We start from the raw sequence: 24718 nt of genomic DNA, 5'->3' as shown, positions 1-24718 counted from the left end.
ACATGGTGCTGGAGTTTGAATGTTTTCCTGCAACGCCCCCTGCTGGATGAATCATTAAAGCACCTTTTCCCAAGAAAGGAAGGAGAAACAATTACAACACATAAAAAACAACAACAGCTGACGTGCACGAGGAACTTCACTCTGCAACACGTTCAGAACACCGGAGGTCCTAAAGCGTTCATGGACTCTGACACCACAGAAGGAGAGTAACGCTCAGAACCACCGAACGGGTCTCTGCTGCTCTAAGACGGGTTCAGGGTTCAGCCAGCGCAGACGAGGTCAGTGCTTCACCTTTGACCCAAACTAAACTAAAACACAGCTTGGTCCTGTTATAAACAAATATGCATACAAACAAAGTCTGAACATCGTTTAAAGATGGACGCAACACAACCGCCTTTTATCCCTGAAAAGGGAAGTCGTGATATCCGATCACCGGAGTTGCCATGTTGTGTTTTGGGAGGCGGAGTTGGAGCCCCGCCTACCAACAATCAGCTGTTTCTGTGCATCAAACCACTAGCAGCTAGTTTTATGGTCTGTAAAAAACCTGTGTGAAGGTATTTGCTCTACATCCTTCTCACAACCCCATCCCAGCAGTTTAATCCTGGACATTTTCAGTTCCTCCCAGAATGAGCCATTTCAGGCCTCTGTCACTGAGGTGTGGGGCCCAAGCAGGGGCCCCTGCACCAGGGGAGACCTGTGGCTGAGGCGGGTGAGCCCCGGTCCAGGATGGCCGTGATTTAGAGCTGAAAAGTACTTTGAGTATCTGAGTCTGAGTACCAGGGGCACGGGGGTCCGGCTGCCTTTCCCTCTGTTTCTGTGTACTGACCCTCGATGTTGGCATACATTTAATTTATTTCTTTCTTGCCAGTATTACGTTATCAACCCCTTATTAGTAAACTGTTTAAAATATGAGGACTAATCCTTTGTTTTACGTTCTTTGTTATTTAGCCGGATGAAGCCTATGTGAGTCCATGTGACGTGAGCCGAGTAGCTCATTGGGACTGTTGTGTCCCATCCAGAGCATTGCAACTAACATGTTGCATGACCAAATTCGAAGATCTTTAGAGACAAAATATTTTGCAGAAAATAATCAAATGGAAATGTATATAACAATACAAGCTGCTTCTGCTGGCTAAATAAAGTAAAAAAGTTTTGTCCTGGTATCTTACTATAACTAATCTTTGTACTCAAATGCCAAAACCATAATGCTGTTTTTCAAAAACACACGATTCCCCTGAATGTTTAGAAAGCACTAGCAGTCAATAATATTAACTGCAGTCAGCACAGCTTAAGCTCAACTAGCACACAACTATCCAACTGGAAACGCCATGCATCGCAATTTAACACACACCAATCGGAAACTTTGATTGATAGATAAAAGTGCCGAAGTCGGCTCATTCAGGGTTAAACCGATGGATCCAAAGTCATGCAAAGGAAGAGGAGTAGGAGAAGGAGGACTAGGACACCAGGGTGGAAGAGGTGGAGCAGGAGGAGGTCGAGGACGACAGCGGCATGGTCGGGGAAGAGCAAGGACAAGGAGACAAGTGGTCTAAGAGGGAATTTGAGCCACTTTTTAGCGACCATGTCCTAGTCCAAGGTGTAACTATGAGGGAGGCAACAAGTCCAGCCAAATGCATGTCACTGCTGCCCCCATCCTCAGTTTCCCCCACCGCAACATAACCTGCCAGTTTAGCAAATATTTTTTATTTTATTTACTGTATCAATTTGTAAGACTACGTTGTAGTGTGTGTGTGTGTGTGCGTGTGTATGTGAGTGCCTGTGTGTGTGTGTGCGTGCGCTTGTGTATGTGTGCATGTGTGTGTTTGTGCATGTGTGTGTGCGCATGTGTATGTGTTTGTGCATGTGTGTGTGCGCATGTGTATGTGTGTGTGCATGTGTGTGCGTGTGTGTGTGCTGCCTGTGTGTGTGCGTGTGTGTGTGCGTGTGTGTGTGCGTGCACGTGTGTATGTGTGTGTTTGTGCATGTGTGTGCATGTGTGTGTGCGCAAGTGTATGTGTGTGTGCATGTGTGTGTGTGTGTGTGTGCGCGCGTGTGTATATGTGTGTGCGTGCGTGTGTATATGTGTGTGCGCGCGTGTGTATATGTGTGTGCGTGCGTGTGTGTGTGTGTGTGTGTGTGTGTGTGTGTGTGCGTGTGTGTGTGCTGCCTGTGTGTGTGTATGTGTGTGCGTGCACGTGTGTGTTTGTGCACGTGTGTGCATGTGTGTGTGTGTGTGCATGTGTGTGTGCGCATGTGTATGTGTGTGTGTGTGTGTGTGTGTGTGTATGTGTGTGCGTGCACGTGTGTGTTTGTGCACGTGTGTGCATGTGTATGTGTGTGTGTATGTGTGTGTGTGTGTGTGCGTTGTTGAAGCCCTGTGTGTGATGTCTGTGGATAAAGTTTGGTTTATCAGCCAGAGTGAATGGTTTAGAGTGTAGTGCTTCATTTTGACCTGAAACTACGATGTTTGGGATGTTGGGTGAGATCTTATGGATTTGTGTTTTCTGTTTTGATCATTTCAAGCACAAGAAATGTGTGAAAGCAATCGAGAAAAACTGTAAACAGTTTATTCAAAGATTCATTTGAATAAAAAACAGGTGCTCTACCAATCAGTCAATCAAGCTTTATTTATAAAGCACTGTCAGGGCAGAAGTTTGTACTTGACCTTGGGGGGCGTGGTTATTGAAGACCAGCTGGTGCTCGTTTGGCATAATGAGGCCGGAAGTGATGAAGGGTGGCAGATTTGCAGGAAGGGGTGTGTGGCCGACCTGTCATTGCGGCACCCTGAGTTGGGGGGTGGGATCGCTCGCAGTCCGTTAGGGCTGCCGGCGATGAAGACAGCTGAGTGGGGGTAGTGTTCCAGCGCTAAGAGGGGAGGGTCATTGCCTTCTTCAGGTTGTTAGGGCGGGAGTAGTTGGGTGTCGAGGCCACACCGACATCTGCCGCAGAAAGACCAGGCAGAAGGACGCAACCCGCAGGATCTACCCGCCGTCCACGGAAGTTAATCTCCGGGACGCTTGGACCCCGGGGAGGGGGTCACACCAACTGGGCCAGCTAAGTACCTGACAGTTTTAAGGCTGATCGGCTGGTTTTATCTGAATAGGGGAGGGAAGGGTGACTGGGCGAGACAGCGCCAGTAGGGACAGAAGCTTGGTTTATAGGGAGGAGATTCATTGTGGAATTGTGCTAATATAAATGTATATTTTGGTAACCGGTGCCTGCTCCTTTGATTGTAAGGTTCTGTCTGGAGGGCAAGACATTCTGCCCGTGCAGCCCACACTACTTTTCATTACACTGCAGTCAGGAGTGGGATCTTGCAATCCAGAATGTCAGAACCTGAAAATAACGTGTCCCCTCCGTCGGGCTCAGCTAGCAGCCAGCCTCCGAGTGCAGCGGCTAGGCCGATTTTTATGCCGGAAAGTTTCTCTGGTGCCGAGCGTGAATGGGCAGAGTGGGCCGAACAGTTCGAAATGGCCGCTGATGTAAATAATTGGGATGAGAGCCTAAGATTAAAATTTATGTGTCTTCTCCTTTCAGGTAAGGCTTGAGAGGTTTATAGCGGGTTTCCTGGAAATGTTAAAACTAACTATGCCTCGTTGAAAACAGAAATGAGTAGATGCTTGGACCCACGTGACAGTGCTGATTGGAGCAGAGCCGTTTTTCTGCTCGACGCAGATTGCACAATGAGACCGTTCGTGAATTTGGAATGGCATTACGACGTGCTGCTGTTAAAGCCTACCCAACAGCAGATCCTGACACTCAAGAGCTATTGGCTAAAGATCAATTCATAGCCCATGAGTGATTGTCCTTACGTCCAGGGAAACTAGAGGGGGCGTGCACAGAGGGCCGAATGCCTGCCCCCTTTACTTTTATGGCTGAGGCCTCCAGGAAGGGAAGAGGAAAGCAAGGATAGGTGGGTGTGATTGTCATGTTCTGATAGATACAGGGGCGTCTCGTTCTGGAATTTCACAGAAGCTGTGGCTGTCCCTCACAAAAGGAGGGGTCGAGTTAACACCATATGGGGGTAATGTTACTGCTGCAAATGGAGGAGGGATGTGTATTGTGGGATGTTGCCAAACAACATGTCAGCTGGGTTCCTTTGCTTTTATGGTGGAATTCTTGGTGGCAGACATCCCGTCAAATGAAATCAATCAATCAATAGATCAAAAAACTTTAATCATCCCCGAGGGGCAATTGTTTCAGTACAGAAGAATTGGTACTGTGGTCATTCGCAACAAGAGTCGTGCTACCATTAGATAATAGATGAAGAGGGGATTACATGAGGAGAATAGGGGGAGGGGAAAAAAGGCAGAGCAGAGTTACACCCAGCAGGGAGTAGCTCTACTATGCAAAAAGACACCTCAACATGTAAGCACGAACGTCACAGTTCACAACATGAGACCCGGTGGGGGGGGGGGCTGGGATCCTGGTTTCCTCAGCGGGAGCAGCCCGTGTGGCTCTCGGCCAACTGAATCCACAGGTGGGTGGGAGGTCATGGGAAAGTACAGAGCACATTGAGTGCCTCCATTTTGATGACCACGCTGCAGAGACCACAATCTGAAGGCGGCGGGGGGGGGGGGGGTGGGGGGGGGGGGGGGGGTGTAGGTAGGGTTTTCTCAGCATCTGTCTGCATTCCTTCCATCGTGGGGGTTGTTGCACGCAACTCCAAGGCTGCTTATGGCGTCAGATTGGATAACAGGACTTTGTTTGGGTCAGGCAGAGATAATTTTCCTCTCTGCCTTAAAGTCTGTATCAATCATTCAAGTCCTCCAGTGAAGCCAATTCGGGTGATTAGACATCTCCACACCGTCCGGTGACCCTCTCCGAGACGACATCCATTTTGCGCACTAATACCGGTAACGCAGCTAAGACATTGTCCAGCTTGCGATTCACCTCGAGTAAAGTCACAGTCTGTGAGGTCTCCGCCCGGACGGTGCCGTCCATGGGTGCGGGTCGCCCTCCAATCGCTCCCGTCATCCCAATTTTTCGGAAAACCAGATATCCTCCCACTCCAATCAGAAGAAATCCAGTGATCATCAGGCCAAATATCCACACATCTTCGACGTCCTCAATGGACAGCTGAGAGAGACAGATGACATTCCACTTCTTCCAGGAATCGAGCATATATCCCGCTGCGTGTGTCCCGTGAAGGCAAGCGCGAGCCCCCTCCTCCGTTCTCATCGTAGAAAAAATCTTATCAATTGTGTTGAATGACCAATTAATTAAATCCATTTCTGAAAAATAGTGATTTCCAGAGGAAATGCAGAGAAGCGCTCTGTAGGCAGACAGGACAAAAAGAGCATTTGGAAAAAAGATAAGGGAGCAAAAAGGAAAGCGTCTGTGCTCAGTGAGTGCCAGAAGAGAAATTCTGCTGGGATTTGATTTTTTTGTCCAAATATGGTACAATGGTTGATTTGGGCACGAAAACATGCAAAATCATGGGTAAAGTGTTCCCACTGCTTGATTTGGAGCCCCCTTCTGACCCCCAGGTTGTAGTGGTGCACACTGATACAGTAGTTCCTCCACGTAGTGAAGCTAATAGTGGTACAAATGCAAAACAGCTGGAGTGATTATGCACAAGGGCTGCTCGAGCCCTCGAACCATCTTTCAAAGCACCATGACCTGCTTGTGGCCAGAGTGGTTTGCAAGGTTGATCAGGGCCAACTTCCAGTGCGTGTGATGAATGTAACTAATGACCCCTTAAGTGGTATGAGGGTGGGTATGCTTTTTACGGATATTGAGGTGGAGGATGAAGTGAGCGGTTCTGTAAATGAAGACCAAGCCTCTCAGCCTTGGACAGTGGAGTCTCTAATGACTCATCTCAGAATTAGGGAGGGGTTTTATATCTGAGGCAGTGTCAGCGGTTCAGCAGTTGCTTCTTCAAAACCCGTCTTTATTCAGTGTGGGGGATACAGACCTAGGAACGACACAGTCGATTTCTCGGGAAATAGACACAGAAGAAGCTGCCCCCATTAAAATGCATTCACGAAGGATTCCTCTTCACTTGCAGCAGGAAGTGACTGATAAGTTAAAAGACATGTTGGAAAATGACATTACCCGTCCCTCCTGTAGCCCATGGGCTGCCCCAGTTGTCCTGGTTAAGAAGAAAGGGGGAGGGTATAGATCCTGTGTGGACTACAGGTCACCAGAAAAGATGCTTACCCGCTTCCTCGAACAGATGATGCTCTGGACAGCCTAGTACATGCATGTTGGTTTTTGACATTGGATTTGGCTAGTGGTTATGAGCAGGTAGAAGTGGCTGCTGAAGATCGCCCCAAAACTGCATTTATTACCCGCCAGGAGCTTTTTGAATTCAACATTTTAAGTTTCGGGTTGTGTAATGCCCCAGGTACATTCTAGCATCTGATGGATTTAATTCTGGCTGATTCTGGCAGTTTGTTTGGTTTATTTGGATGACATCAATGCGCTCGGGCGTGATTTCCAGGAGCATTTGGCACGATTGGGCGCAGTGTTGGAGAAGCTGAGGCAGGCCAATCTGAAAGTAAAACCAGCCAAGTGTGAAGTACATTACTTGGGTCATGTAATTTCTGCTGAGGGTGTTATGCCAGACCCAGCTAAACTAGAAGCAGTAAGAGGATGGCCTATTCCGGCTAACCAAACAGAGGTTCAGAGCTTTTGGGGGTTGACATCTTATTACAGACGTTTTGCCCGCCCATTACATTGGCTGGTGGAAAAGAGGAAGCACTTTCAGTGGGGGGAAGACTGTCAGGAGGCCTTTGAGAAGCTTAAAGCATGCTTAACAATTGCTCCTGTGTTGACCTCCCCAGACCCCAAGAAATCTTTTATTTTAGATACTAATGCCAGTGATGTGGGGATTGACGCTGTACTATCCCAAGTAGAAGGGGAAACGGAGAAGGTTATAGCTTATGCTAGCAGGGCTCTCACAAAGCAGGAATGTAAATATGCCACAACAAAGAAGGAGCTTTTGAGTATGGTTACATTCACCAAACATTTCAAGCATCATCTTTTCGGGAAAGAATTTGTCTTGAGAACAGACCACAATTCTCTGCGGTGGTTGCACAACTTTCAGGGTCTGGTGGAACAGCTGGCTAATTTTCAATACAGAGTTATTCATCAACCAGGCAAACTGCATAGTAATGCAGATGCCCTATCCCGACCCCCAAGTTGTAACCCTGAGCGGTTGTTGGCTGGCGAGAGGGTACAGCACTTGGGAGCTGAGCTGAGGACGTGTTCCCAACAAGAGAGGGCTGGAATTCGCTCCCTGGCGGTAAGGCGTTTCCTGTTTCCCTTTTTTCAGTGTTGCACTATGTGTAGCTGTTTGGTGTTTGGGGCTCGCTAAAACTGATTTAATTTCTCTGTACTAGGATATCTCTGAGTTATTGTAGCACAAAAGCACGCTAAAACACACATTTTCTGTTGTTCCACCTAGCTTTTAGGGAACCATTTGAGTTTGCACGCAGTTTATTTGGTGTTGAACAGTTTGCTCGTCCAGTTAGCTTAGCCTCAGCACGGCTATGGCTACTTCTGTCTCTGCTTCTCCGTCTCCTATCGCTTGCTCTCTGTGTCAGATGTTTAGTTACTCCTCTGCCTCCTTTAGCGATAATGGTACGTGTAATAAATGTAGCATTTTTGTAGCTTTGGAGGCGAGAGTGTCAGAATTGGAGTCCCGGCTCCGCGCTGTTGAAAAACCTGTAAACAGCCGTAGTTACTTAGCTAGCATGGGGCTAACTAGCTTAGAACCACCCCGTAGCGACCCTCCAGCAGAACCCGAGCAGCCGGAACCTCAGGCCGGCTGGGTGACGGTACGCAGGAAGCTCAGAACTCAGCCCGTGGGCCACCACCAACCCGTCCACGTTTCTAATAGATTTTCCCTGCTCAGTGACGCACCCACTGACAATCCGACTCTGATCATTGGCAGCTCCATAGTCAGAAACGTGGCATTAGAGGCTCCAGTAACCATAGTTAAATGTTTACCTGGGGCCAGAGCGGGCGACATTAAATCTTATCTGAAACTGCTGGCTAAGGATAAGCGTAAATACAGTAAGATTGTTATTCACGCTGGCGGTAACGACACCCGGTTACGCCAATCGGAGGTCACTAAAATTAATGTTGCTTCGGTGTGTAAGTTTGCCAAAACAATGTCGGACTCCGTAATTTTCTCTGGCCCCCTGCCTGATCGGACCAGTGACCACATGTTTAGCTGCATGCTGTCCTTCAACCGCTGGCTGTCTAGGTGGTGTCCTGAAAACAACGTGGGCTACATTGATAATTGGAAAACTTTTTGGGGAAAACCTGGTCTGATGTGGAGAGACGGCATCCATCCCTCTTTGGATGGAGCAGCTCTTCTTTCTAAGAATATGGCCAGTTTTATTAGTCCTCCATGACAACCCAGGGTCCAGACCAGGAAGCAGAGTCGTAGTTTAACCCACCCCTCTGCAGCTTCTGTACTGTTACCCACCCACTACCCCATAGAGACAGTGTCCTGCCCACAGCCAAAATCACACAGATTAAATATCAGGCTTAATAAAGCAAATCATGGAAATCTCATAAATATTAGAACAAATTCAACTGAGCAGAAAACTAGAAAAATTAAATGTGGGTTGTTGAACATTAGATCCATTTTTTCTAAAACTTTGTTAGTTAATGACTTGATTTGTGATAATCAGATCTCTTTGCTCTCTCTCACAGAATCCTGGCTGCAGCAAGAGGACTATGTTAGCTTAAACGAGTCGACTCCTTCAAATTATTTAAATCATCATATTGCTCGAAGTACAGGGCGAGGAGGAGGAGTAGCAACCATTTTTCATTCAGACTTATTAATCAATCCCTTACCAATTAATAGTTACAGTTCGTTCGAACATCTTATTCTTAGTTTTCTTAATCCAGATTACATAACTGTGAAACCACTCTTGTTTGTAGTTTTATATCGTCCACCAGGGCCTTACTCTGAGTTTTTGGATCAGATCTCTGATTTTTTATCTGATTTGGTGCTAAATACTGATAAGGTCATTGTAGTGGGGGATTTCAACATTCATGTGGACATTGAAAATGATAGCCTCAATGTAGCCTTTAGTAATATCTTAGACTCAATTGGTTTTACTCAAAGAATACATAGCTCCACCCACTCCTGCCATCATACATTAGACCTTGTGCTGACTTATGGCATAGAGTGTGAGGAAATAACGATATTTCCACATAATCCAGTCCTCTCGGACCACTTTCTGATAACCTTTGAGTTTTTTATAACTGAGTTCTTGAGACATGAAAGTAAATTTCACTATAGTCGGTCTCTATCTGACAATGCAGTTGCATCTTTTAAATCAACTGTTCCATCTTTACTGTCCTCAGCATCTCAGAGGCATGTAGCAGAGGGCAATATTTTCAGTTCTAGCCCCTCACAAATTGATGCCTTAGTTCCTCTTTACGTCTGGCATGAGATGATGTTGCCCCTTTAAAAAAGAAGGTAATTAGGGACAGGAAGTTGGCTCCCTGGTTTAATTTTCATTTACGAGCTTTAAAACAAAACTCTTGAAAATTGGAGAGAACATTGCGCTCTACGCACAATGAGGAGGCCTACCTATCCTGGAAAAATAGTCTTGTGCTTTATAAAAATAAGCTTCGACAAACTAGAACTGCTTATTTCTCAGCGTTAATTGAGGAGAATAAGAATAATCATAAATTTCTTTTCAGTACAGTTGCCAAACTTCATCATAGCTCTGAACCACCTATTCCCTTAGCCCTCAGCAGCAACGAGTTTATGGGATTTTTCACAAGTAAAATTAATTCTATTAGAAACAAAATCTATAGCATCCTCCCTAATGCGATTTCTTTTTCCTCAGCAAGTGAGGCAGCATCAGAGGTAACTGTAGAACCTCATCTGTGCTTGAACCGTTTTGATCCAGTTGAGCTTTCAAAGTTATCAAAAATATTAGCTTCATCTAAACCTTCAACTTGCATTTTAGATCCAATCCCAACCAAATTATTTAAAGATGCATTTCCTCTGGTTACGGCCCCCATTCTAGATATAATCAATCTATCCTTAGTAAATGGATATGTACCACAGGATTTTAAGGTGTGAGTGTGTGTGTGTGTGTGTGTGTGTGTGGGGGGGGGGGGTGCTTGAGTTAACCATGTTAGCTTAAACTCGTGTGCTAACATCACAATATTATACAGATTACTATCATGTACCAGACAGTTACAGTAGTATCGGTCAGTTAATATAATATTAATACAAATGAGCGTCTGTCAGCGCTCCTGTATCCGTATCCGTTCACCTAACCTAATTTAGCTTAGAGAGAGACACCTGTCATCTGGTTCTGGAGCTCATGCGGGCTTCTGGGAGCTGGATCCAACCCAGACACCAGCAAGCCAGTCCAGCTGGGATTTTTAAAAGCTGCACATGATCTCTCCTGGAGGTCCAGGCGGTGGTTCTGATCTGATTCTGACCTGGAAACCAACTGTCCCGCTGAGCCGTGCATCTCTTCTGGTGGTCGGTTCTGACCTGGTTCTGACGGTGATCTGAGCTCCAGAAATCCACATTCAATTTTTTAAACCCCTCCACGGGTCTCTGGAGCCCAGCGTGGACCTCCCTGACCCGGTACCGACCGATGTGGGCTACAGAAGTCCGTCTTTTCAGCTGCACAAAACGCCCTCAGGCACGGAGATAGAGGCGTTGTTCCTCTTATCTGGAAACCCGTGGACTTGATGTCCACCTATTGGTGGGGAGAGCAGAATAAAGAGAGAGTGGTGAAGAAGGTCATACAAAAGCCAGCTTGAACAAGTGAGTCTTCAACTGCTTTTTAAAGGAGACCACTGAGTCCACTGATCTCAGGATCAGGGGGAGAGAGTTCCAGAGTCTGGGGTTCACAGCAGCAGATGATCTGTCACCTCTGACCTTTAGCCTGGTGTGTTGCACAACCAGTAGGCTTTGATCACTGGACCTCAGGGACCTGCTGGGGGTGTAGGGACTAAGAAGATCACCAATGTAAGATGGTGCTTGTCCATGTAAGGCCCTATAGACCAGAACCAGGATCTTGAAATGAACCCTGAAGTTGGCTGGCAGCCAGTGAAGCTGGAGGAGAAGCGGGGTGATGTGGGTGTGTTTGGAGGACTTGGTCAGAAGCCGAGCACAGGTGTTCTGAACCACCTGTAGACGGTTCAGGGAGGTTCTGCTCAGACACGTGAAAAGAGAGTTACAGTAGTCTAAGCGTGAGGAGATGAAGGTGTGGAGAACTGTCTCAAGTTCAGAGCGGGACAGAATGGGACTCCGCTTAGCAATGTTCCTGAGATGGAAGAAGGAAGAGCCAACAAGAGAACTGACATGAGAATCCAGGGTGAGAGCTGGGTCAAAGGTCACACCAAGATTCCTGACGGAAGGTTTGGTGTGAGAAGCAAGCTGACCAAGAGAGTCTCTGACTTTGGGAACCAGTTTGTCTGGGGCACAGATGAGGATCTCAGTCTTATCTTCATTCAGCTGAAGAAAGCTCCCACCATCCAGGTTTTGATAGAGTCTAAGCAGGTGTGTAACAGCTGCAGCTTAGACATCTCATGGGGCTTGAAGGAGATGCAGTGAGGACTTCTAAGAAGTGGACCTGCGAGGCTGTGGAGGAGCTTCACATGTGTCTGGACACAACGGACTGGAACGTGTTTGGATCTGCCACAGACAACTTGGATGAATATACAGACACTGTGACGTCATACATAAAATTCTGTGAGGACAGCATTATTCCAACAAAAACCAGGGTCACTTTTAACAACGATAAGCCCTGGTTCACACCCAAACTGAGACAGCTGAGAAGGGAGAAAGAAGCAGCCCACAGAGCCAAGGAGAGAGAAAGCTACAAGGGAGCTAAGTACCAGTTCTCAAAAGAGTTGAAGAAGGCAAGATCTCGGTACAATAAATGTCTAAAGAAGCAGTTCTCTGACAATGACACCGCCTCTGTCTGGAGAGGGCTCAGGCAAATCACAAACTACAAGCCTAGAGCCCGACATGCTGTTGACGACCTACAACTGGCTGAAAAACTCAACTCATTTTATGCCAGGTTTGAAGTCGTCCCCCCCCCCCCCCCCCCCACTGCACAGGTTTCTTCAGCCACTCTGGTGCCACATGCCTCCCCCACCACCTTCATCACTGCGAACAGTATGGTCCCCGCTGACCACTCCTCCCCCTCCACTGCCTTCTCAGTGACAGAAGAGGATGTACTTAGGCTTTTCCGTAAGCAAAACCCACGGAAATCCCCGGGCCCGGACGGTGTCTCCCCAGCAACCCGGAGACACTGCGCAGAGGTACTGTCTCCAATCATCATGGACATCTTTAACATCTCCTTGGAGTCCTGCCATGTTCCAGCCTGCTTTAAGCTGTCCACCATTGTCCCTGTCCCTAAGAAACCCCGTGTCACTGAACTGAATGATTATAGGCCTGTGGCGCTGACGTCTGTAGTCATGAAGTCTTTTGAGCGCCTGGTCCTCCCTCATCTCAAGTCCTTCACCTCCCCCCTCCTGGACCCTCTGCAGTTCGCATACAGAGCCAATAGGTCTGTAGACGACGCCATCAACCTGGCCCTCCACTTCATCCTGCAGCACCTGGACTCCCCGGGAACCTACGCTAGGATCCTGTTTGTGGACTTCAGCTCTGCGTTCAACACCATCCTCCCTGCTCTGCTCCAGGACAAGCTCTCCATGCTCAACGTACCCAACTCCACCTGCAGGTGGATCACTGACTTCCTGACAGACCGTAGGCAGTGCGTGCGGCTGGGGAAGAATGTTTCCACCGCTAAGACTATTAGCACAGGAGCTCCACAGGGCTGTGTACTTTCTCCTCTGCTCTTCTCCCTGTACACAAACTGCTGCACCTCGAGCCATGACTCCGTTAAACTGATCAAGTTTGCGGACGACACCACCTTCATCGGGCTCATCTCTGACAGTGATGAGTCCGCCTACAGGAGGGGGATGGAACGGCTGGTGTACTGGTGCAGCAGCAACAACCTGGAGCTCAGTGCTCAGAAGACAGTGGAGATGATTGTGGACTTCAGGAAAGTCACAGCCCCATCTCTCCCCCTCGACCTGACTGACTCCCCCGTCACCACTGTGGACTCCTTCCGCTTCCTCGGAACCACCATCACACATGACCTTAGGTGGGAGCCATCCATCAGCTCCCTGCTCAAAAAGGCCCAGCAGAGGATGTACTTTCTGCAGCAGTTGAAAAAGGCCAAGCTGCCGGCCCAGATGATGGTGCAGTTTTACACGGCCATCATTGAGTCCATCCTCACCTCCTCCATCGCTGTGTGGTACACTGGAGCCACAGTGAGGGACAAACATAGACTGCAGCGCATTGTGCGCTCTGCTGAGAAGGTGATTGGCTGCAGCCTTCCATCTCTCCAGGACCTGTACGTCTCCAGAACTCGGGGGCGTGCAGGTTAGATAGCAGCTGACCCTTCTCACCCGGGACACAGACTTTTTGAGCTGCTTCCCTCAGGCAGGAGATTACGGTCCATCCGGACCAGAACCTCCCGCCAAAGAACAGTTTCTTTCCATCTGCCGTTAGACTTGTGAACAGCTTGTAAACATGCAACCATGCTCGTCTTCTGTACTCGTCACATCGTCACGTTATTGGCCATATTACCATTACCTGCCATTTTTATAGCTGATAGTTTTATTCTATTTTTATTCTTATTGCGTGTTCATGTTATATGTAGCACATTAAAACCAAAGCAAGTTCCTAGTTTGTGAATTGTTTGTTCACTGACAATGGCAATAAACCTTTTCTGATTCTGATTAATCCCAGAGAGAAATTAGAGTTTCAGTACACACAATTCAGAGATCAGACATACATGGGCAAGACACATGACAAGAATTGGTGACTGTGGTCATTCGCAACCTGAGTCGCGCTACCTTAATAGAGATAAGAGGGTTACATGAGGATTGGTTCAGGTGGAGGGAAAAAGAGGCACTTCAGAGTTACCCTCCACCAGGAGGGCAGCGTTGCTCTGCAAAAAAACACCTCAACAGATATGCAACAGACTTCAGACAACACAACATAACATGAGACTCCAATAGGAAGGCCGGGGGGGGGGGGGGGGGGGGGGGGCTGGGGACCTGCTGTACAGTCACAGGTGGGAGGGAGATCTTGGGAGAAGCGAAGAGTACATTGACTCCTGCAGATGGATGACCTCACCAGGCTGAAGTCCACCAGTTCGAAGGTGGGGTTTTCACAGCATCTGTCTGCATTCCTTCGTGGGGGTTTTAGTTTCTTGCAGCTCAAGGCTACCAGGGCGTCAGATTCAGATAACAAGAATTTGTTTGGGCTGAGATAATTTTCCTCTCTGCCTTCAGTCTTTAAACTGACCATTCCAGTCCTTCAGTGAAGCCAATTTTGGGTTTTTAAACCTGTCCATACCGTCCGGTGAACCTCTCCGAGATGACATCCATTTTGCGCACTAATACCGGTATCGCAGCTTGAACATTGTCCAGCTTACGATTCACCTCGAGTAACGTCCCAGTCTGAGAAGTCTCCACACGGACGGTGCTTTCCGTGGGTGCGGGTCGCCCTCCAATCGCTCCCATCTTCCCAAATTTCCAGAAAACCAGATATCCTCCCACTCCAATCAGGAGAAATCCAGTGATCATCAGACCAAATATCCACACGTCTTCGATATCCTCAATGGACAGCTGGGAGAGGCACATGATCTTCCACTCCCTCCAGGAATCCAACATATATCCCACCGGGTGTGTCCCCTGTGGGCCTGCGGGAGCCCCCTGCTCCGTTCTCATTGTTGAAAAAATCTTATCGATCGCATTGAATGACCAATTCATCAAATCCATGGTTAGTAAAAATAGGGTTTTTCAGAAGAAATGCAGAGAAGCGCTCTGTGGGCAGACAGGACAAAGAGCCTTGGGAAAAAAAAGATGAGGGAGCGAAAGAGAAGCGTCTGTACTCCGCGAGTGCCTTGAAGAAGAAAAAAAAAGGTTATCCTCGAAGAGCAGTCTGTACCAGAGCCTGTCCTAACACCCTTCTCGTGGAGATAAAAGGAGGCCTGATTGCCAAGCCACTTGGTTATGCCTCTTCAGACATCGCTGACGCTGAGCCTATAACACAGACTCTTCTTCTTATGGGATGCAGGGATGCTTCACCACCTCAGGTGTTCTATGATTTATCCAATCTGCTGGGACGGAGATGTTGGCGACATAGTCAGATCTCAGCAGACAACTTGAGGACCACATTTATCTGCCAATACCTCCCTGGTCTCCAAGAGCGTCAGAAATGGCAGACTGACAGTAAGGACCTTAAGATTAACCAGGTTGTGCTCATCGTGGACCCACAGCTTCCACGGGCCCTTTGGCCTGTGGGCACTGTCACTGAGACTTTTAAAGGATCAGATGGACGTGTCCAATCCGCAGCTATAATGGTCAAAGGTAAGACCTTCTCATCCAGTGGCCCGGCTCATCTCGCTCCCCAAGTTCGCAGAGGAGGACACGGACACAACTTCTGCCAGGCTCTCAGTGATTACTAATGTCTTAGCTTACATTTGGGGGAAGCTGTGTAAGAAAGCCTAGTTAGCTGAGCCCTCTGGTGGGCGACCTCTGTAGAGACTGAACCCTTTAGTTTTCTCCATGTGAGTCAGCAGTACGCATGTCTTTCTGGTGCTACGGAGGAGCAGAGTCGTTCGCTCATTATGATTATGTCTCCCGTGGGATATGGATGGTAGAAGTGAGTTAAATGTTTCAGTTTGACCCTAAACCATAGTGTGCTTTTGCATTTAGTCCCTTTGGTTTACTTAGGATATATTTGGACATATTTCTGGTTAATGCAAATTTAGGCCTCAGATGTCTTATTGCCCGTTTGTGTAATTGTTTGTGCACGGTGGTAACACTTAGATATTTCAGTACTTGTTATAAGCTGGAATTATGTATTATGTACATTTATTTATTGTTTATTCTGTTTGCATTACAGACCACTTATACATCACATGTTCATAAATAAATCACCTTAAACGCCATCCCTCTTCAGCCCAGATTCTCTAAACGGAATCTGGTCAGACTGTTTGCATTATTGGGTTCTTTATCTTAACACAGGAAAGGTTGTTTTACCGCGTACAAACGGAGAAGGAAGTGACCTCGCCACAAGCGGCTAGATCTGAACAAGACCGCAGGAGTGGTCGAAACTGTCAGCAAAAAGATAAAACTGTCTTTCCTGTGTTAAAAAAAAGAACCTAATAACGCAATCAGAAGAAACACAAGTGGGAATACACAAAATATATCCAGTCAAACCGTTACCGCCTCAGCCAGTTAACTTTATTTAGTAGGTTACAGCAATAGCGTCTGCTTTACACAGGCTATTTCTACAAAAACAACATGGCGGCTCCGAAGATGTGATCTCACGACTTCAACAGCAGAAGGCAGTGGAGTCACCTTCCATGTTCACGCAATTCAGAGCTTTTGAATTTATCATTTTTATCACTTGAAAACCTAAGAAAACCTGCAGGAATTGAAATGAAATGAGCTGAAATCATTTCTGCTGCTGAGAGAAAATGAAACATTGGTATTTAAGCTGGACCGAGTCGTGCTGCTCCAACCCTCTGCTGGTAAAAACAGTTTGTAATAAAAACTCCGTAAAGAACAGACGGGTGACCTGTAGAACCGTTTACCTCCAGGTACGGGATGGGGGTGATGGGGGGAAGAGGGTACTCCTTCAGAAGTCGCTCCTCATCCAGAAACTTTCCTGCTCGGCCGTTGAACGCCGGCTGGAAGAGACCATAGTTCAAAACATCCGACAGAGACTGAGTCAACGTCACCAGAACCCTCTGCTTACTGGTCCAAACTGGCAACTCTGGGTCGAACCGCAAACACTTCTGAGAGAGCCGGAGACCAGAGAGGCAGACAAACAGACGGACAGAGAAAGAGACAGGTGCAGACAGACACACAGACAGGTTTGTGTCGTGTTTTATTTCCATGGTTCTGTTCACGCTGAGGTTCTGAGGAGGTGTTACCGTCTGCTGCAGGTCCGGGATGCCGATACGGACCACGATGCTGTTTCCAGGGGGCGTGTCATCCACGTCATCGTCCCTGGCGACAGCAGAGCCTGTTGGGTTGCCGTTAGTGACCGCCTGTTGTCGCGGGCGATCATGTTTGGTGTCAGCAGTCGGACTCAGAGGCATGGGGCTGGAAAATGGAAAAACAGGGAATAACGACATCAAATAAATCATCTGGAAACAAAAACGTTTGGAGAACAGTGACGTGTGGACACGTTGACCAATGGGTCATAACGCCTCAGCACAAACCACTCAGAGATGAATTATTAAATATCTTTATTATCTGATTATTTCAGAATAAAACACAAAAATAAAGCATCTCCTGACATTTTTCTTAAATTAAACACAACCCAGAGATGAAAATACTTTATATTCAGATGTCTGACCAGCAGTCTGACAGCCTCCCACACACAGATCAGCTGTAGATCAGGTTCTGTACCGACACGTCTGACTGGACCTCCAGTTATGATAATGATAAATGACCCGCACTTGCTGAGCACCTTTCAAAGTCAAAGGACTCCAAATCGCTTTACACTACAGTGTATCATTCATCCATTCACACACACATTAACACCCTGGTGGTAATGAGCTACCATGTAGCCACAGCTGCCCTGCGGCACACTGACAGAGGCGAGGCTGCCGTGCACTGGCGCCACCGGGCACTCCGAACACCACCAGCGGGCAAGGTGGGTTAAGTGTCTTGCCCAAGGACACAACAGAAGAATTATTTTTCCTGAAGCTGGGAACCTGCAGCCTTCCGATTACTTCTTGAACTACTGCTGCCCCAGTTGTGACATCACATCCTGTTTTTCAGCCGAACAAGGACGAGACCAACTGTTAAGCTGTTTTAACTAAAGGACATGTTTATGTTTAATGGAACCAAAATGAATGAAATGTTTTTGTTACTAAGAACTTTGCTGCTCAGCTAAAAGAACCGCCTGTTTACAGTAAAAACTACAAAACCGACAGTATCACTGAAAATATACGAAGTATGAAAATCTACTAAACTACACAACGATGAATATACTTTTTATCAGAGAATTCTGGAGGGGAGGGGCTGAGCAACTGACTACTAAGTGGACAGAGGGTGGAGGAGCATCGGGAATATTGGGCGAGGATCCGGATCTGCACACATTGACGAAGGCAAGGCTGCACCACCGGTCCCTTCAACCACCACCAGCTGGTAAGGTGGGTTAAGTGTCTTGCCCAACGACATAACAACTGTGACAGACTGAGCGGGGCTCGAACCTGCAACCATCCTGTTACAGGGAGACACTTAACTCATCTGCCACCATCGCTCACAAAGGAGAATAAAGATTTAAAACATCTAGATAAGCTGGCCAGCCATTTCCACTGACGTGCTGAATACTGTGAACTCCAGCCTGTCTTCTGGTGAAGTTCCACGTTGTTTTATGCATGCCATTATTAAGCCCCATGTTAAGAAACCTGGAATGGACACAACGGTTTTATCCAATTGTAGGCCAATCTCAATGCTTCCTTTTCTTTGTAAGGTGTTGGAAAAGGTTGTTCTTACGCAACTGACTGCTTTTCTTGATGATAACCAGATTTTTGAGTTTTTCAATCTGGTTTTAAATCCCATCACAGTACTGAGACTGCTTTGATGAAGGTTTTTAATGACATCTTTCTGGCTACGGATTCTGGTGAAATGGTGTTCCTACTGCTGTTGGACCCAACTACAGCTTTTGATATAGTTGACCACTCTGTTTAACTGGCAAGGTTGGAAGAATATGTTGGCCTAAGGGGAACTGCCCTGAATTGAATCAGATCATACTTTTCTTATAGGACCATGTCTGTTAGTATTGGTGATGTCTGCTCTAAGGAGGCTTCCCTAAAATCCGGTGTGCCCCAGGGCTCTATACATGGGCCGCTACTATTCTCCTTATATCTGATTCCATTAGGTGCCATTTTTAGGAAATATGGTCTGTCCTTTCTTTTTTACATGGATGACTGTCAGACCAGTAAAAAGGGTGGCAAGCATCCTACAATGTATTGAGGAGGTCAAAGGGTAGATGGCCGCAAACTTTTTGAGCATAAATGAGAGCAAAACGGATTTAATCTACTTTAAACCTAGTGGGACATCAACCATCTCCTCTTCTCCTTTGGATTTATTGACACCCGTTCCTATGAAGGTCATCACTGACTTAGATGTGAAGGTTGATGCAGAGCTGAAGTTTCATAAACAGATTAACTGTGTGGTGAAGTCCTGCTTCTTCCAACTAAGGAACCCGCTGTGCAAAGACCTAGTTTGGACGTCCTACTGAAGTGCACTGGACCGACAGACTCGATATAAACATGATCTGCACATCCATGCGACGTTTACTGTTTGCAGGTAAGCTGGCCCGAGTCAAGTCAGTTCTGGTGAGAAGTGAGCTGGAAAGACTCATTCATGCGTTTATCACCTCAAGGCTTGGCTACTGTAATAGTCTGTATGTCGGGGTGAGTCAGGGTTGTCTCAAAAGACTTCAGTTAGTCCAAAACGCTGTGGCTAATTTGCTAACGGGCACTCGCAGGCATGAGCATGCCACCCGGGTGTTGGCTTCTATGCACTGGTTTCCAGTTGCTTTTAGAGTTCGTATTAAAATATTGGTGTTGGCGTACAAATCGTTGAATTGACTGGCTTCTTCCTGTCTGAGTATGAGCCAACTCGCCAGTTGAGGTCGGCTGACCAGCAGCAGTTGGTGGTTCCAAGAACGAGGCTGAAGCTGAGAGGAGATAGGTCCTTCTTCGCTGGCACACCTGGACTTTGGAACCAGCTTCCAGGCAATATTAGACATCTTCTCTAGTTGTTTTTAAGTCGCTTCTCAAGACTCACTATTATTCACTGGCTTTTAACGCTGACCGATTATTCTTATCCATTCTTGTTTTTAAGCAATGTTGTGTTTTATTTCTTTTACAATGTTTTGTATGCTTTAATATATTATCCATGTTTTTACTGTTTGTAATTCTGTCTGGATGCTTTTTTCTGTGTGTGAAGCACTTTGGTCGACAGTGTTGTGTATAAAGTAGGGGTTGTATGAACTAGTCGACTAGTCGACTTCACTGCTCTGTAGTGACTTTTTATGCCTGTCATCGACTAGTCGCTGTCACGTGATAATGACCGACAAGATGCAGTCCTCGGAAAAGACAGCAGGTGACGAGCTCCTGCGCGTCGGGAGGCGGAGGCGACGCGCTGTGCCAGAGCATCGGTACTGACACCAGCGGTAAAACGGACATTTAACCAAATTGTGACCTTTACCCTCTTGCAATTTAACCTTCCCCTCACCCCCATCCTAACCTTAACCAGCTTGCGCATGCAGAGCTCTGATCGCTGACGTGCTCCAGACATCTGCGTCCTGAGTACGGCCACAGTAACATTATCAAATCAGGTGTCGCCACCTCAAAAACAAATTCAACACACGATCGTTCATGTCGGCTCATTTCCTTTTGTGTTTTCTGTCTTTTATTTGTGCCTGATGCTTTTTGCTGCTGTGGAGCGGGGCGCATCACCTGTTTTGTCCTCCGGTGACGCACCTCACTGATGCGGCCGGCGAGCACTCCGCTGTTTTAGCGGTCGGTAGATCTTTTAGAACTGCAGTTCAAAGGTAACTCATGAGGTGAATATATATGAAGGCAGGTAGCAGTTTCTCTTTAGGATTGAGAGGAGATGCAGGAAGATAATAAACAGACAGGACAGAAAAATAGTCAAATAAAAACAAGTTAGTTTTTGTACCTGCTGGTTGCAACAAACAGACACCATTGAAGGTAATCAGAAGTGAGGAACAGAAAATGAAATAATTATTTTAATGTTTAGAGCAGCAGGAACTCCGAGAGGCTGCAGGCGCATCAGTGAGTTTGCGGCTGCTGCGCGGGGGGGGGGGCTGAAGCAAGATGCAGAAACTACCGTTGTTAAAAGAAATGTGTTCAACTTAGAAAATGTGGGCGCAATTTTCACTGTCAAAAACTCCAGCGAACCAACCCCCCCCCCCCCCCCCCGTACGTCGGAAAAAAATGCTTGGTCACACATCGTCAGTTTTAGCGGCTTCAGGTGTGTGACGTCGTCAACGACTAGTCGAAGTCAACTCAATTTTCATTACTTGACGGTTGACTTAAAAAAAAATTAAGTCACACAGCCCCTAGTATAAAGTGCTCTACAAATAAAGGTGGATTGGAACTACAGGAACTAACCATCTCAGATTTAGTCTTTCTGCTCAAAACAACAACAAAGAAGAATCAGCCGCTGCTGCCTGAGCTTCAAACTCTGGTTTATGTTGATCAATGATGGGATCAATTCAATTCAAGTTTATTTATAAAACGCCAAATCAGGACCAGAGTCGTCTCAAGGACCTTCACACAGTAAACATTCCAGCACAGGTCAGGTCATTAAGCCAATCAGTAACAAGTTTCCTATATAAGGAACCCAGCAGGTTGCATCGAGTCACTGACTAGTGTCAGAGTCTTTACAGCAATCCTCATACTAAGCAAGCATGCAGTGACAGTGGAGAGGAAAACTCCCTTTTAACAGGAAGAAACCTCCAGAGAATCCTGGCTCAGTATAAGCAGCCATCCTCCACGACTCACTGGGGATGGAGAAGACAGAGCGCACACACACACACACACACACACACACACACACACACACACACACAAAGTAAAAGTGTGTAAGTAACAAGTTATTATCAGGAGAGGGAGAATGTTTAAGTGGTTAGCAGCAGTGTGCTAGTCGATGGCCCCCTCCATGAGGGATTATTGTTGCTTTGGTCAAATCCGGAAAATAAACTTTGCTGATGACTCTTAGATCAGTAAGTCCCACTGAGTTGAAAACATTCTTGTTTGCTAGTGATGATTAGCTGTAGGGACCATCTTTCTTTCCTACTCTAGTCATGGACTGTTTGATACTCTACCTTCAGGAAGTTCAGGTCCTTAGAGACTAGAACCTCACGCCGCAAAAACAGCTTCTTCCCTTCTGCTGTAAGTAGGGTTGGGCATCGCGCATCGATTGGAACCGGTTCCATCTGTTCGTTTTTCCCGGAATTGTTCAAAGTTTTTTATTTCGGTTCCTGGTTTCGATTCCTAGAATGCCGACCGGAAGAGGAATCCGCGGCCGATCTCCGTGAAAAATAAATGTGATCTGCAAATTGTGATGAACGCTTTTCAGAGCTGATCACAGCAGCTGTCTGTGTGCAGCACCGAGCCCCTCCCCCACCCAGATATAAACAAACGCATCTGCCGAACTTTCACTCCGTGTTGTAAACCAACTCCTGCAGCGTAGAGGAAACGTGTTAAATACGTCAACACGGTGGATTTAATAGAAGCTTTAAAGAACAAACTCTGGACGGTGTGAGGTGAGTTTGTCTCACTGCAGAAATAAAAACACACACGGAGTGTCAGCAGTCAGACGCAGCCGCTCACAACACTCGTGTGTGTGTGTGTGTGTGTGTGTGTGTGTGTGTGTGTGTGTGTGTGTGTGTGTGTGTGTCAGAAGGCTGAACAATAACCTGCAGAATAATTAAAGTCATCATGCTAGAGCAGATTCTCTGTGGTGGACCACACCAGCTTCTGCCACAATAAATAATAATTATTATAATAATAATAATAATTATAATAAATAACATTTTAATTTCCTTTCTGAACTATTTCTGTTGAGTTTTAATGTTTAAATCTGTTAGATTGTTACTGACAGCAGCTACGTTTAAGTTTCTGACTGAAGCTGCTGCAGCATGGAGGTGCAGTTCTCAGTCATCCTGGACGTGATCATCCTGAGAGTTGTAGCTAAGTGATAAATGACCCGCACTTGTATAGCGCCTCTCAGAGTAAGGACTCCAAAGCACTTTACACTACAGTGTATCATTCATCCATTCACACACACATTCACACACTGATGGTGATGAGCTACCGAGTAGCCACAGCTGCCCTCGGGCACACTGACAGAGGCGCCACCGGTCCCTCCGACCACCACCAGCAGGCAAGGTGGGTTAAGTGTCTTGCCCAAGGACACAACAGCAGAATTCTCCGTCTGGAGCCGGGATCGAACCTGCAACCTTCCGATTACTGGACAACCCGCTGAGCTGCTGCTGCCCGCTGGACGTTTCTGGATATGTTGGAGACGTTTAGCCTCTCATCCCAGAGGCTGCTTCCACACTTTGGTCGTGGTCAGAAACAAACACACTGGTTGTGCTGCAAGTCGTCTTCTTTTTCTCTCCAAAACATGTTTTAGTCTAAATGAAGGTGATGTTGTTCATAGAGTTAAAATTCATGTTGAAGTTAAGATTATTTCATCCAGTAGGACCTGTGGTTAGCTGGCTCATGTGAGACACGTCATGTCTTCAAAGAATCGGAATAGGGAATCGATAGGAACCGGAACTGAAACGAGGAATCGGAATTGTTAAAAATCAAACGATGCCCAACCCTAGCTGTAAGACTCCTAAAGACCTAATAGCTGTTTGAACCACATCGATCTGTCACCGTTATTCTCATGCTTATGACTGGTTATTTTTCTTGATGTGTTCCCTATGTTGATTATTGCTGATGTGTCCTAACTTATATATCTCCTTGCTTGTATGCACCGCTCCTCACAGAGTCTCTCACCTACAGACCAATAAACCTGATTCAGAGTGTTACACCTCTATCGTCCCACCCCCAATAAAAACAAGCCAGTGTAAACATTTACCCACAAACCTGAACGCACCACATGAACCGAACAGTTCAGAGTTCATCTGCCTGCTGGTGTTTCAACAAGACTTTAATTATGGTTTTGACTCATCTTCACTGGTGGTGATTAGTAGCTGAATGCGGTTCCTAATAACGCCGGTCACAACTTAATGGCTGCTTCCATTACAGCTGAAGATGAAAGCGGCGCAGATGGAGAGTCAGTGGAGTTGTGAGTTGTCATGGAAACTGGATTAGCAGGGAATCCTGTGCTAACCTCTGTGTTATAATGTGTGTGTGTTAAAAAAAAGCTGCCTGATCTGCATGCTTCCTGTTGCTACGGCAACGCAGTTGAAGAGTTTTTGCAGTACCTGCTGACTCTCCATCATCCTCGTGTCCCCAGGTCTGTCCAGTGATGCTCAACGAGACCAAAAAACACAAGATCAGTGGAAAGTGACTGGGAGTGGACCAGAACCAGTACAGATGTGGAACAGGTGATAACCTCGCAGCATTTTGTTTAATTTTTGATAAAGTTCATGTTTGACTTTGAGTGAGTTAACCAAAAACAACTTCGGTTTCTGTATCAAAAATGTAAATAAAATGTCTCAAAGTTTTAAAAAGGTTCCTGAAGAATTTAAAAATCGGATCAGAGTCAGAAACCCAACTAAAATCCAAACTGAAGCTGTCAGACGCGGCTGAGATTCTGGTGCCAAATGGATGCAAATATGCAGAGCGCTGCCTGTCGTTTTTTATGATGCTGTGGGTTGTCGAGGTCCAGAAATAACGTAGATCATAAAAGCAGCAGGCGCTAGCTGATGCTAACAGGAAGACTGAGTCACGCAGTTTAAACGGACCCAAGATCAAAGTAGAAACATTTACTCCGACCCATCGTAGAGATGGCTTTACGTTCATGAACCCCCCTCATACGCTAACGCAGGCCCTTGTGCTAACCTGATCAGTAACATGGTTAGCTTATGTGAGCTTACATTTGAGAATATCTGGAGTTTGATGATTTAAAATAAATGTTGGTTTAGGAGGAGAGAATAGTTTCGGTGTCGGGGTAA

General features: G+C 46.6%; 1 protein-coding gene across 4 annotated transcripts in view; it reads right to left on the bottom strand.

Annotated features, from left to right (window-relative positions):
• shank3b (SH3 and multiple ankyrin repeat domains 3b) overlaps positions 1-24718 on the bottom strand; it is a 96112-nt gene that overhangs the window by 55896 nt on the left and 15498 nt on the right. For all 4 annotated transcript variants that reach the window (XM_054739912.2, XM_054739913.2, XM_054739914.2 and 1 more), the window contains exons 3-4: positions 16968-17139; positions 16626-16829 (exon numbers count right to left, since the gene is read on the bottom strand). In XM_054739912.2, coding sequence (XP_054595887.1) covers positions 16626-16829; positions 16968-17139 — 376 coding nt within the window. The remainder of the gene's footprint in view (positions 1-16625; positions 16830-16967; positions 17140-24718) is intronic.

Source organism: Nothobranchius furzeri, chromosome 1 (genome assembly GCF_043380555.1).
Source record: "Nothobranchius furzeri strain GRZ-AD chromosome 1, NfurGRZ-RIMD1, whole genome shotgun sequence".
Classification (NCBI taxonomy): Eukaryota; Metazoa; Chordata; class Actinopteri; order Cyprinodontiformes; family Nothobranchiidae; genus Nothobranchius; species Nothobranchius furzeri.
The sequence above is the reverse complement of the archived record's forward strand: the minus strand, read 5'-3'. Positions and strand labels throughout refer to the sequence as shown.